This window comes from Perognathus longimembris, chromosome 5 (genome assembly GCF_023159225.1).
Source record: "Perognathus longimembris pacificus isolate PPM17 chromosome 5, ASM2315922v1, whole genome shotgun sequence".
Classification (NCBI taxonomy): Eukaryota; Metazoa; Chordata; class Mammalia; order Rodentia; family Heteromyidae; genus Perognathus; species Perognathus longimembris.
This window is the reverse complement of record NC_063165.1, coordinates 48,069,094-48,082,481: the sequence shown is the minus strand read 5'-3', so window position 1 is coordinate 48,082,481 and position 13,388 is coordinate 48,069,094. Positions and strand designations below refer to the sequence as shown.

At 38.3% G+C, this 13,388-nt stretch overlaps 2 protein-coding genes across 2 annotated transcripts in view; one reads left to right on the top strand and one right to left on the bottom strand.

The window, feature by feature from the left end:
- Kpna1 (karyopherin subunit alpha 1) overlaps positions 1-13,388 on the top strand; it is a 596,817-nt gene that overhangs the window by 477,845 nt on the left and 105,584 nt on the right. The window lies entirely within an intron of this gene.
- The window catches only part of Parp15 (poly(ADP-ribose) polymerase family member 15), a 30,440-nt gene that overhangs the window by 15,815 nt on the left and 1,237 nt on the right, over positions 1-13,388 (bottom strand). The window contains exons 2-5 of the mRNA XM_048346388.1: positions 12,725-12,838; positions 8,147-8,397; positions 6,265-6,498; positions 5,583-5,804 (exon numbers count right to left, since the gene is read on the bottom strand). Of these exons, the coding sequence (XP_048202345.1) occupies positions 5,583-5,804; positions 6,265-6,498; positions 8,147-8,397; positions 12,725-12,838 (821 nt within the window). The remainder of the gene's footprint in view (positions 1-5,582; positions 5,805-6,264; positions 6,499-8,146; positions 8,398-12,724; positions 12,839-13,388) is intronic.

The window sequence follows — 13,388 nt, the reverse complement described above, 5'->3', positions numbered from 1 at the left end:
AATTCAGCCAAAGCGAAGAAAGAAATTTATTACAATGGGAAGAGGATCCAAGTAACAGCAGACCTCTCCACACAAACCTACCACGCGCAAAGAGAATGGAAGAACACCATCCAAGTCCTACAGGCCAACAACTGCCAACCTAAAATAAAATATCCAGCTTCGCTGGAGTTCATATTTGAGGGGAAAACCAGATCTTTCCATAGCAAAGAGGATCTAAAGGAGTATGTGAATAAAAAACCAGCCCTGCAGCAAATTCTAAGAGGGGACTCCCACCCAACAGAAATCGTACAGGACACACAGACAGAAACAGAAAGAAACTATAATAGCCAGAGCCCAACAGAAAGAGCAGCTCACTAAAGACAAGAAAGAAAAAAAAAAGGAAAAACAGCCCAACAAGAAAATGGAAGGAGAAAAAAACACTCTTATTCTTGATCTCTTTGAATATAAACGGTATAAACTCTCTGATAAAGAGGAGCAGACTGGCAGAATGGATCCACAAACAAAAAGTTGCCATCTGTTGTCTACAAGAGACCCACTTTACAGCAAGGGATAAAAACAGGCTCCAAATGAAAGGATGGAGCAAGATCTTCCAAGCAAACGCACCTACCAAAACGGCAGGAGTAGCCATCCTGATCTCAGACAAGCTAGACTTCTCATTAAAATCAACTCAAAAAGACAAAGAAGGTCACTACTTTTTAATACAAGGAAAAATCCAGAATCAAGACATCATGGTGATAAATGTATACTCACCGAACAAAAGAGGCCCCACATATGTCAAGCAAATTCTCACAGAATTACAGAACAAGATAGACTCAAACACAATCATAGTGGGTGACTTTAACACCCCACTCTCTAAGTGACAGATCCAACACCCAGAGAATTAGCAAGGGAGTTGAGGACCTAAGTAACACTATATCCCAATGGAGCTGAGAGATCTATACAGAATCTTCCACCCTACAGAGACCCAATACACCTTCTTCTCAGCAGCCCGTGGATCATACTCCCAAATAGACCATGTCATAGCCCACACAAAGAACCTAAGCAAATACAAAAGTATTGATGTCATCCCATGTATTATATCTGACCACAGTGGATTAAAGGTAACCCTCAATAACAATGATTACCACAGAGGCTATACACATTCTTGGAGGCTAAACCCCACACTGTTATGTAACACTTGGGCCACAGACCAAATTAAAGATGAAATTAACGAATTCATAAGCCACAATGACAATAGAAATACATCACAAAGAAACCTATGGGACACAGCTAAGGCAGTACTGAGGGGCAAGATCATTGCCCTTAGCACTCACATTAAAAGAATGGAAACAGAGCAGGTGAATAACCTCACAATGAAACTAAAACAACTGGAGAAACAAGAAATGATCGAACCTAAAATGACTAGGAGGAGAGAGATCACAAAGATTAAAGAAGAGATAAATGTGATTGAAAATAGAAAGACCATTCAACAAATAAATAAGACTAAAAGCTGGTTCTTTGAGAACATAAATAAAATTGACAGACCCCTCGCAACACTTACAAAAAAAAGAAGAGACTCATATACATAAAATCAGGGACTCCACCAGAAAAATAACAACAAGTACACACGATATTCAAACAATCATAAGGAACTATTTCCAGAACCTCTACTCACTAAAAAACAATAATTTTACAGAAATGGATCAATTCTTAGAGAAGTATAAACTGCCCAAACTGAACCAAGAAGAAATAAATCAACTAAATCAACCAATAACTTACAGCGAGATACAGGGGGTAATCAAAAACCTCCCAACAAATAAAAGCCCAAGCCCAGATGGATTCACCAACAAATTCTATAAAACCTTTAGTGAGGAGCTAATACCAATACTCCTCAAACTATTCCACGAAATAGAAACAGAGGGAGAAATCCCAAACTCATTCTATGAAGCTAATATCATACTCATTCCCAAACCAGGCAAAGACCCAACAAAGAAAGAGAACTACAGACCAATATCACTAATGAACACAGACACAAAGCTCCTCAATAAAATATTAGCTAACAGGATGCAGAAACTGATCAAGAAAATTATACATCATGACCAAGTAGGCTTCATCCCACAGTCACAAGGATGGTTCAATATCCGTAAATCAATCAATGTAATTCACCACATAAACAGAACTAAAATCAAGAATCACATTGTTATCTTAGTCGATGCCCAAAAAGCCTTTGACAAAATACAACATCCATGCTTATTAAAAGCTCTGGAGAGAACAGGAATAGATGGAACATTCCTCAAAACAATAAAAACCATATACAACAGATCAACTGCTAACATCATATTAAATGGAGAGAAACTTAAATCATTCCCCCTAAACTCAGGAACAACACAAGGATGCACACTCTCCCCACTTCTTTTAAACACAGTGCTGGAATCCCTAGCCATAGCAATAAGGCAAGAGGAGGACATCAAAGGGATCCACATCGGCAAGGAAGAAATCAAGCTATCCCTATTCGCAGATGACATGATCTTATATCTGAAAGACCGAAAAAACTCAGTCCCCAAATTCCTACACCTAATAAACCATTTTGGCAAAGTAGCAGGATACAAAATCAATCCACAAAAGTCAGCAGCTTTTCTGTACACCAGCAATGTACAAGCAGAAAAGGAAATTATGGAAACAATTCCATTTACAGTAGCCAAAAAAAAGTACCTAGGAATCAACCTAACCAAGGACGTGATGGAACTATTTAATGAGAACTATAAAAATCTAATAAGGTAAGTCAAAGAAGACACAAGGAGATGGAAAGACCTCCCATGCTCATGGGTAGGCAGAATCAATATAGTGAAAATGGCCACATTGCCCAAATTGTTATACAAATTCAATGCAATCCTTATCAAAATCCCAGTCACATTCTTCACTGAAATAAAGAAAGCAATCCATAAATTCATATGAAACAGCAAAAGACCTAGAATAGCCAAAGCAATTCTAGGCAAAAAAAAAAAAAAAGCAGTGCAGGAGGTATCACAATACCAGACTTCAAGCTCTACTATAGGGCCATCATAACAAAAACAGCCTGGTATTGGTATAAAATGCATTTGAATTGAAGATCTAGAAATAAAACCGCACTCTTACAGTCAGCTGATATTCGACAAAGGAGCTAAAGACCTACAATAGAAAAAACATAGCCTCTTCAACTACTGGTGCTGGGAGAACTGGGCAGCCATATGCAGAAAACTCAAAGTAGACTCAAGCCTATCACCATGCACCAAGATCAACTCAAAATGGATCAAGAACCTCAATATCAGACCTGAATCCTTGAAACTACTGAAGGACAGAGTAGGAAAGACACTAGAACTTATAGGCACAGGAAGGAACTTCCTGAATAGAGTCCCAGGGGCACAACAAATAGAGGAGAGACTCAACAAATGGGACTACTACAAATTAAAAAGTTTCTGCACAGCTAAGGACATAGCCACCAAAACAGAAAGACAGCCAACCATATGGGAAAGGATCTTTACCAGCACAGCAACAGACAAAGGCCTAATATCTGTCATCTACAGAGAACTCAAAAAACTAAGCCCCTCCAAGCCCAGTAAACCAATTAGGAAATGGGCAAAGGAGCTAAAGAGAGACTTCACAAGAGAAGAGATAAAAATGGTAAAGAAACATATGAGGAATTGTTCAACATCCCTGGTAGTAAAGGAAATGCAAATAAAAACAACCCTGAGATACCACCTCACTCCATTTAGAATGGCCTATACTCTGAACTCAGGCAACAACAAATGCTGGAGGGGGTGCGGGGAAAGAGGAGCCCTTCTCCATTGTTGGTGGGAGTGCAAATTAGTACAACCACTTTGGAGAACAGTATGGAGGTTTCTCAAAAAGCTCAATATAGACCTCCACTATGACCCAGCCATACCACTCCTAGGCATCTATCCTGAACAGCAGGTCCCAAGATATCAAAAAGACATTTGCACTTCCATGTTTATCGCTGCACAATTCACAATAGCCAAAATATGGAATCAACCTAGATGCCCCTCCACAGATGAATGGATCCAAAAAATATGGTACCTATACACAATGGAATACTACATAGCGATTAGGAATGGTGAAATATTGTTATTCGCAGGGAAATGGTCAGAACTTGAACAAATAATGTTGAGCGAGAGAAGCCTAGAACACAGAAAACAAAGGGGCATGATCTCCCTGATATATTACTGTTAAGATGGGGTGATGGAGAGACAGTAGAGACCAGGTCTGTGAAACCAAAAACTGCTTGTCAAATGGTATTTCCCACAGGATTGGGTCAGCGACCCAACATTATGTCACTAAAACCAAACAACTACTCAACATATAAAGGTCAAAAATTGACCTCTCGGTGGAATACAATAGCTCAAAAGCTATGTATGTACGTTCATGTAAGACTACTGTCGACATATTGTCTAATGTCGACATTACATTTAAAGCCCTAGGCGAATTTTTTTTGGCGTAGGCCACGTGGCTACTGTATACGTTCTTGGTACATTGTGTATTGTATATATATCTACCTGACCTAGGGAAGGGAAAGAAAAACAGGGTGTAAGATATCACAAGAAATGTACACACTGCCCTACTATGTGACTGTACCCTTTTTGCACAACACCTTGTCAAAAAATTTTTGTTTAATTAATAAATAAATTACAAAAAAAAGAAGAGCTGATTGATAAACTAACTGGAGATGGTTCTTATCTTAGCTCTCCTACTTGCCTGGAGATACGCTGGTGTTTTCTAACCATACCCCTCTCTTATAATTAGTTGCATTTCCAAGAAGAGGAACAAGGATCATTTGTATCCTGCCCTCAAATGTCTCTAATGAGAAGGCCACAGCTATGCTTTGGTATTATGTATTAACATTTTTAGATTCATGTAGAAAAAGGAATCCTAATAGCTGAGTCTTAAGGTAATATGTCACTCCGTGATGATATATGAGCCTTATTTTATTCAGATACAAACATGAAGCTTCAAAGACAAGATCAACCATTGATGAGATGGCTGGACATTGAATGAATAAAAGGAATTATTACTAAATTTATTTTAGATATGATGCGGTTGTATATTTATATTACTTGAAAAAAAAGAATTCCTGCTTAAAATGAATTGCTGAGTTATTTGGGTATAAAATTCTCCACTATTTCCTTCAAAATCATGAGAAAAAGGGAAATAAGTGGAGTTTGAGATCAACTATACTGGCCATCAGTGGATCATGGATTACAATGAGTAATTGCTTAGGGATAAAATCAGGTGTTTGGGATTTGCTTCACAATCATATGAGAAATAAGGAAAAAGTGAAGACAATGGTCAAACATACTAGCTATATATTGTTGGTAAGAGGTAAAGCTGAGTAATTGATAAAAGAGAGTTTATTAGATTAATCAATTTTGGCATGAGTTCAAACTTTTCTTGCATAAGGAGTTAATATTTATAATATTCATAATTCTTTTTTAAATGTGCCATGCTACAACTAGTCAATACTCTCTTATTTTCCTGTTGAAAAAAAACACCACATTCTATTAGATTAAGATAACATTTCCAGAATAATCAGAAATGAGTCAAGATGTTACCTTAATATTTTCATGATCTGTTGGGTGCAACAAAAACTGAACTTCTTGTAAAGATTTTGGCTTATATATGCTGCTAAATTTCAATACTTCTGAAATGATTAATTCAGCAAATACACTTTTAGGAAATCCCAAATTTCCTGTTCCTATCGCTGGAAATCCAATTGATTTTAGAGACAATTTCTCAGTTTTCTTCAAACACTTTTGGACTATGTGTTCCATGATCTGCAAAGTACAAGTCACATCCTTATGTATCTTGCCTAGAAATGATAATACCTAACAAACAAGAATTCAACAACCTTGTCTGTGATCTCTTTCTCCTCTATGTCGGTATCCACAGAGGTTAAGGGTAGTCAGAGGAGAAAAGAAAAATACAGGAAAAGAGGAAAGAAAAAAGAGAATGAGACCCTCGATAGTAGTTCAAACTCATCTGCCATGAAGAAAGAAGAAAAGCATCGGCTATACTTGTCCTTTACACCCTTCCATCCTCAGGCCCCACCTCCTTCTTCTCAATAAAGCAGGATAACAATGGATTTATATGAATAACAAGTAACCATAATGACTGAGTTTGCCCCTGATGTGATATTAGCACAGAAGAGATAAGGAATAGGTTCTAATCTATAGTATATTGAGAGAGGCGTCCAAAGGCTAGCCCATTTCCTAGGGAATTGAAACCTGGCCTTACCTTTCTTGGAGATTGACTGTTAGTGTGCCACACTGGAACCACCACGTGAAACACCCTGTGGCAGGGCAGATCACAACCACTGGTTGAGACAAGGGAGCCCACACGAACGCCCTTTTGTCCAGCAGCCTTCAACTTCTCCTGGAGCTTTGGCCCAGCCTTTTCTGAGAGGGCCTGAGAAAGGGCCCCTGAACCAAGTGTAAGGTCCAAGGGAACTGAGTTGACAATGACATGAGTCTTAAAGACAAAACCAAAGATTTGTTTCAAAACCTCATGGAAGACATTTATCAATCACATCTACATTTGAGAGTATAACAGGGGACAAGCAAAGCCATCATGGTTTTTGGAGTCTTAAGTACCCATTGAAGACAAAGTGTTATTAAATATGTATTTAAGTAAATCTCTTGAACAAAGGAGAGCTGTCCAAAAAGAACATGGAAATGACTGGGTGAGCTCTGAAAAAGGCAGTTCTGGGAAGTTGGCTGGTGAAAATGTCCTGGACAATGTAAGACCTGAGAAATGGGAATGGTCACGTGAGACAGAGAGCAACAGGGACTTCCTGCATTCACTCATTGGTAGATTGTGAGCCAAGACAAGGTTGGTCTGACCTGACTAAGAACTTTTGCAAGCCAGCACAGAATGGTACTCCAGGGAAGATGGTGGGAACATCAGCTTGAGACCCAAACCACACACCGTGAAAATCATAGAAACTTTTTCGTGGTGCCATTTCATTGTATTATTGATGGTGAAGAACCTGGATAAATTGTAATCTTCATTCTACTTAGTTGCTAGCTGTGGGACTTGGGTAAATTATTACTTAATCCCTCAAAATCATATTCCCTCATTTGTGAAGTGAGAAGTCCTAGAATGTACATTATGGTAGATTTTTCAGTGAATAAAAATAATGCATGTTAAGCATTTATGTCAGTGCTTGCTTGCTGTCCCCCCACCCCCGTCTCTTTCTTTATTTCTTTCCCTTTTTCTTTTTGCCAGTCCTGGGACTTGAACTCAGGGCCTGAGCACTGTCCTTAAGCTTCTTTTGCTCAAAGCTAACACTCTACCACTTGAGCTGCACTCTATCACTAAGCTACACTCCCAGCCCATAAGTCAGTCCTTTCATGTTAGCTTCTTGTGAGCTGAGATTTACTACTTACAGTAAGTAAAAAGTGAATAAACCTTCTTGTTCCTTATTTTAAACAAAACATATATATATAATATGCTATAGTGTGTGTGTGTGTGTGTGTGTGTGTGTGTGTGTGTGTGTGTGAACCTAGCTACATAGTGATGGCTCAAAAGTATAATCCTAGCTACTCAGGAGGTAGAGATCAGGAGGATCAGGGTTTAGGCCTAGTCCAATTTATGCATGAGCCCATATCAACCAGTAATTGGATGCAGTGGCATATGCCTGTCATCCTTGCTGTATGGGAAGGATAAAGAGGAGGATCACAGTTCTAATTGGCTGAGCATATATACAAGACCCCAATTTGCAAAATGAAAAAGAGACACTGTGTTAGGGGTGTGACTGAAGAGGTAGATCACCTGCCCAGCCAGCACAAGGCCCCGTTTTACCCCTAAATAAATCTGTCAAAATATGTCAGGTGTAAAGGCAGTGAAAATGTATAGAAGCAACATAATATCACTGGATTTTTTACATTTACTGGAACTTAGTGGTCTGGTCTCGATTCTCTTTCATTTCTCACAAATAATGGCTCCATCTCTATTAGTTAGTGACTTGGCAAGGAGCCCAGTTATCCAAGAGAACCTCTTTCAAGGCAAGGGTTCTCTTTACATCTCTGTCTTCTTTTGGACCTAGACTTCCTTAGTTGCAGACAAAGAAGCATCATGGTACTTTGGTAGTGTTTGAAAAAAGAATAGGGACACTCACCGTAGCATTCTGCACAGCTTCTTTTACCAACAGCATTTTTAGCCCTTCCGGGGACACCAGACATGGCTGTTGCTGTGACTTGTGTACAAATTGAACTGCATTTATTAAATAGAATTCGCAGTATGTTTTGAACTTGATGCTTTTTGGTATATTTCCCATAGTCTTCTCAAGTGGATCCACATAGGAAATCTCTTTCCGGGCACATTCATTCTCCTCATTAAAGTTGTTCCCAGTGATTTCCACATATTTGCCTAATACAAAGAAACCACTTTATCTAAAGGTTATTTTAGTTCATATAAATGAAGATAAATAAATTCTATCTCTTCACCTATGTTCCAGTCTTCTCTCTCTTTTCAATGCTTTTCCATATTTGCATAATAAAACCTTTGCTCATATTCTACCTTGAGTATCTGCACAAAAAGTTCCTTACCAATGAATTTAAGAGGCTGGAAAGTGAAGACTAGGTGATAAGCTGAGGTTTTCTTTTCCATTAAAATCATCCTCAAACCCTTCAGAAAGAAAAGATTTGGTAGGCCAGCCAAGAGATGGTACTTGTTCTCCATCATAAAGTAAGAGCACCAGGTAGGAAATTGCTTAAAGGCTGGCTTTGATTTTTCTTCTTCTGGTTTCTCTAAGTCTTCCTCTCTCCATTCCCCTGTCTCATAATGGCTCTGGGACTTATTTGCAGATTCATTGAATAATTATTTCTTTTCAAAGTTCCACTTTAGAAAGTGAGAACATCATATGAGAGCTACAGAGACAGAATAACCCCCATAGACAATCTACCTAGTTGCCAGGTAAGGTGGGCCAAACGCGGATGGAAACATGTAAGATTCGCCCACCAAACTATACCAGATTGCCTCCAGGAATGGAAAGGTTTCCATCTGAGATCCTGGGAAAAATGATGCAGCTCTAATGTGACTCTTGGGGAGTTGTTGTTTTTTTCTTCAAATTTTTATTATCAAACTGATGTACAGAGAGGTTACAGTTTCATACGTTAGGCATTGGTTACATTACTTGTACTGTTTGTTACCTTGTCCCTCGTACCCCCCTTCCCCCTCCCCCTTTCCCTTTCCCCCCCTGAGGTGTTCAGTTCACTTACACCAAACAGTTTTGCAAGTATTGCTTTTGTAGTTGTTTGTCTTTTTTACCCTGTGTCTCTCAATTTTGGTATTCCCTTTCAATTTCCTAGTTCCAATACCAGTATACACGGTTTCTTGGGGAGTTTTGTCAAAGGCTTTCTTTGCACCCATGGAGATGTTTGTGAAATTATGTCTTTTATTCTGTTTATGTGCTGCACTGAACTTCATGTTAAGTGAGGTAAGCCAAGTTCAGAAAGACAAATAGAGTATGTTTTCACTCATAAAACAATCAAGACTTTAAAAATCACAATATGACATGACCATTCAAAGGATATGTTTTTTTAAACTTTTTTCTTAATCGTTAAAAGATATGTTTTGTTTTGTTTTTGGTGCTGGCACTGGGGTTTTGAATTGGGGACCTCACACTCTTGTGGCTTTTTCACTCGAGGGTGCTGCTTGAGCAACACTTCCATTTCCAGACTTTGGCTGGTTAAATAAGAGTCTCACAGACTTTTCTGCTTGAGTTGGTTCAAATCACAATCCTCAGATCTTAGCTGTCTGAGTAGCAGTGATTACAGTTGTGAGTCACAAGTACCAGGTTCAAGGTGCCTGACTGGAGGAAATATTACAGAAGTGCATCACATGGACACATATGTGTGTATATGAAAACAGCATAACCAAACCAACCAAAAATTAAAAGGGAAGAAGAAAAACAAAGAGGATTTAAGTACAAGTGACATAAATGGAATAAGTTTGATCAAAGTACACAGTGTATATGTTGTGAATAGTACAATACAGACCATTTGTGCAGTTATGTAAAAAAAAAATAAAGGAAAACTTTTTACTGAAAGAGATGGGTCCTCAAGTCTCACTTCTAGAACTAGTAAACTTAGTCTTCAGAATCTTATTAGCTCATTAGTTATATAGAAGAGGATTTCATTGTTACCTTTCCACAAATGTTTATGATATGTTCCAATCAATTTCACCTCCTTTACCACTCTCCCTTCATCCCATTTGGTCTTTGGGATTTTCAATAGATATAACAGAAGGACAAAACAATGGTTAGAAAAATAGAGGGACAAAGGATGAACAAATGCAGCAATGGCATTCACTGGACACTATGTTTAAAAATAAATTGCACAAGTGGGTGTGGATGGGAGGAAAAAACTGGGAGAGAGGAAGGAGTGACATTGTCTAAGAAGAAATGTACTCATTACCTGACTTATGTAACTGTAACCTCTCTGTATATCACCTTTATAGCAACAATTTAAAAATTAAAAAATGATTAGAGAAAGTCAGCTGTAGGCCAAAAAGCAGCTCCAATTATTTGTAGAAAAGCAACAGCAAGCATGGCTATAATTATGGAAGGGAATTTTTTTTCCTCAAAAGACAAGCACCTCTGAGGAAAAACCATAGAGAAAAAAGTTGGCTCTGTTAACCCAAAAGGAAATTGCTATAGATGCAGAGAGCAATACCAATGAAAAACTGATTGCCCAAGAAGGGGAAGTGGGGGGGGGGGGATGCATAAAAACCAAGGATATGGCCTCTGCCATTAGGGAAAACAGTGGAGCAAAGGTGATTCCTCTATCCAGAGATGAAGAAGGCATTCATCTCTGTAATTTGGAAGCCCTCGAGAATAAGGATGTCCTGGGCTTGCCTCCAATTGAACCTTGACCCATCAACTTTCAATATCTTATGCGGAACCTCAGGTTGTTCTCTATGTGACGACAGCAATAATAATAAACTTCCTTTTGGATAAGTCTCAATATTCTGCCATCAGTGAATTCTCTAGACTACTTTAACTAGTACTGATAGGACCTCAAGGATCTATTCATAGAGGAAAGATTGATATCCAGAATACATAAAGAGCTCCAGAATTTAAACAGCTAAAGAATAAAGTGGCCAATTAATAGATGGGCAAATGAGTTGAATAGACAGCTCTCAAAAGAAGTAACAAAAGCTAAAGCATATATGAAGAAATGTTCAATATCCTTAGTCGTAAATGAAGTACAAATCAAAACATTATTTTGATCCTATCTTACTCCAATTAGAATGGTTGTCATCATGTAAACAAACAACAATACATGCTGGCAAGGACGTGAGTGGAAAGGCATCCTTGCATACTGTTGATGGGAATGGAAATCATTGCAGTCACTATGTAAATCAGTAGCAATTCTCTTAGAAACTAAAGATAGAACTACCACATAATCCTGCTGTAGTATTCCTAAGCATGTATTTGAAGGGATGTACACCAATATACAGATAAGACACCTGCAAACCCACGGGTACTGATAATAGCCAAAACAAAGAATCAAGCTAGATGCTAATCTACCAATGAATGGATAAAAGAATGTGACACACACACACACACACACACACACACACACGTATTATTTGTCCATAAAGAAAAATAAAATTCTGTCACTTGTAAAAAAAGGGAAATCATTATACTAAGTGAAATAATACAGACCGAGCAAACAAAATATAAGGACTATAGCCCTAAAGAGTAACAGGAATGTAAAAAACTTCTGTTTCGGAGTACATATCAGCTGGAGAGAGAAGAATATAAGGAGAGGGTACAGGGAGTTAAATATGTTTAAAGTATTCTATACACACATAAAAATAGAGCGAGGAAACCTGTTGAAATTGTTCCAAAAGAAGATGATAGAGAGGATGGGTTTCATTGAAATACATTGTATGCATAGATGGAAACTGTGAAACCCTTATATACAACTAACATATGCTAGTACAATGAAAAAATAATAAAATTATTTAGAACTCTCCTCATGTCTAAAGATCTTGGGATTTTTATTCCCTCAAAGATTTCTTGTGTTACTGGCGTGTCCAGCCCCATTATTGGGCAGAGGTATTCTGTTTGGAGTCTAAGCTATATCTAAATATCAGATGTCCTGCACTATTTCTGGGAGCTCTGCTGAGTCCCCTCATGTAAACAAAATAATCTTTTTAAGGAGTTGTTGTTTACTGTAAGTCCTCAGGTCTGGGACACAGAAACATCCATCAAAGCAATAACACCTCAGATTTTTCATTTCCCTCATAAGAAATAAGATTCTATTCATCTCAAAGCTAGGCACGGGTGGTGGTTTTCAATCAGTTAAGCTACATTGCTAGTACAATGACAATATTCTTATAAGTCATCTACTTACATGGTGTTAAAACCAAATAGAATAACAACTTGTATAAGACTTAAAAGAAGCAAGGGAAGCTGCCTAGTGTTGATATAGTCCCCAAATCCTCATAATATTTGTCTCAAATACCTAGTTCACAACCCAGTCCTGGGGCTTGAACTGAGGGCCTGGGCACTGGCCTTGAGCTTCTTTTGCTCAAGGCTAGCACTTTAACACTTGAGCCACAGCACCACTTCCAGCCTTTTCTGTTTATGTGGTACTGAGGAATTAAACCCAGGGCTTCATGCATGCTAGGCAAGCACTCTACCACTAAGCTGCATTCCCAGCCCTCAAAGGATTCTTTCACATACCACTCCTTTCTGGGTCTTCATCATAGTATGTGGGCAACCTGACAGTAAATATGAGTAGTCCTTTTCTAGGCAACATAAGTTTATGATCCTCTTCCTCCAGAATCTTCAGCCATACTAAAATATCAAAAATAAACCAACAAGTTAATGACACCCAATACAAGCCCTATTCATTTGTATAATTATATCATAATTTCTATGATCATGAGTCTATGGATTTCATCATCATCAGTCAGAAGTTCAGCTTGTTTCTCAAGAGAAGCTCTATGCAGTAAAATGAGGAAATTTTTAATAAGCAAACATATTTGGCCTTCATCTTTAACTCAACTTTGTACTACTTAGTGTTGTAGTGTTGATCTGGAGTACCCTCTGGAGCCTGTGTATTAAAGGCTTCCTTGTAGTCTATGGCATGAATGGAGGGGATAGAACCTTTAAAAGCTGGAGCCTAGTGGGAGGAAGTTAGAACACTGGGATTGTACAGAGGATATTGGGGAACCTAAAACAAGAGAATTAGTGTGTCAAATAGCTGGGCTACAGTGAAAAAAAAGCGAACAATGGACATCAGAGTCCAAAGATTTGGATTTGACCTCCAATTAGGCTACAGATAAAGAAATACAGCTTATTTGGGTGGAGCCTCAGTTTCCTCACTTGCCATTTTGTCGGCAAA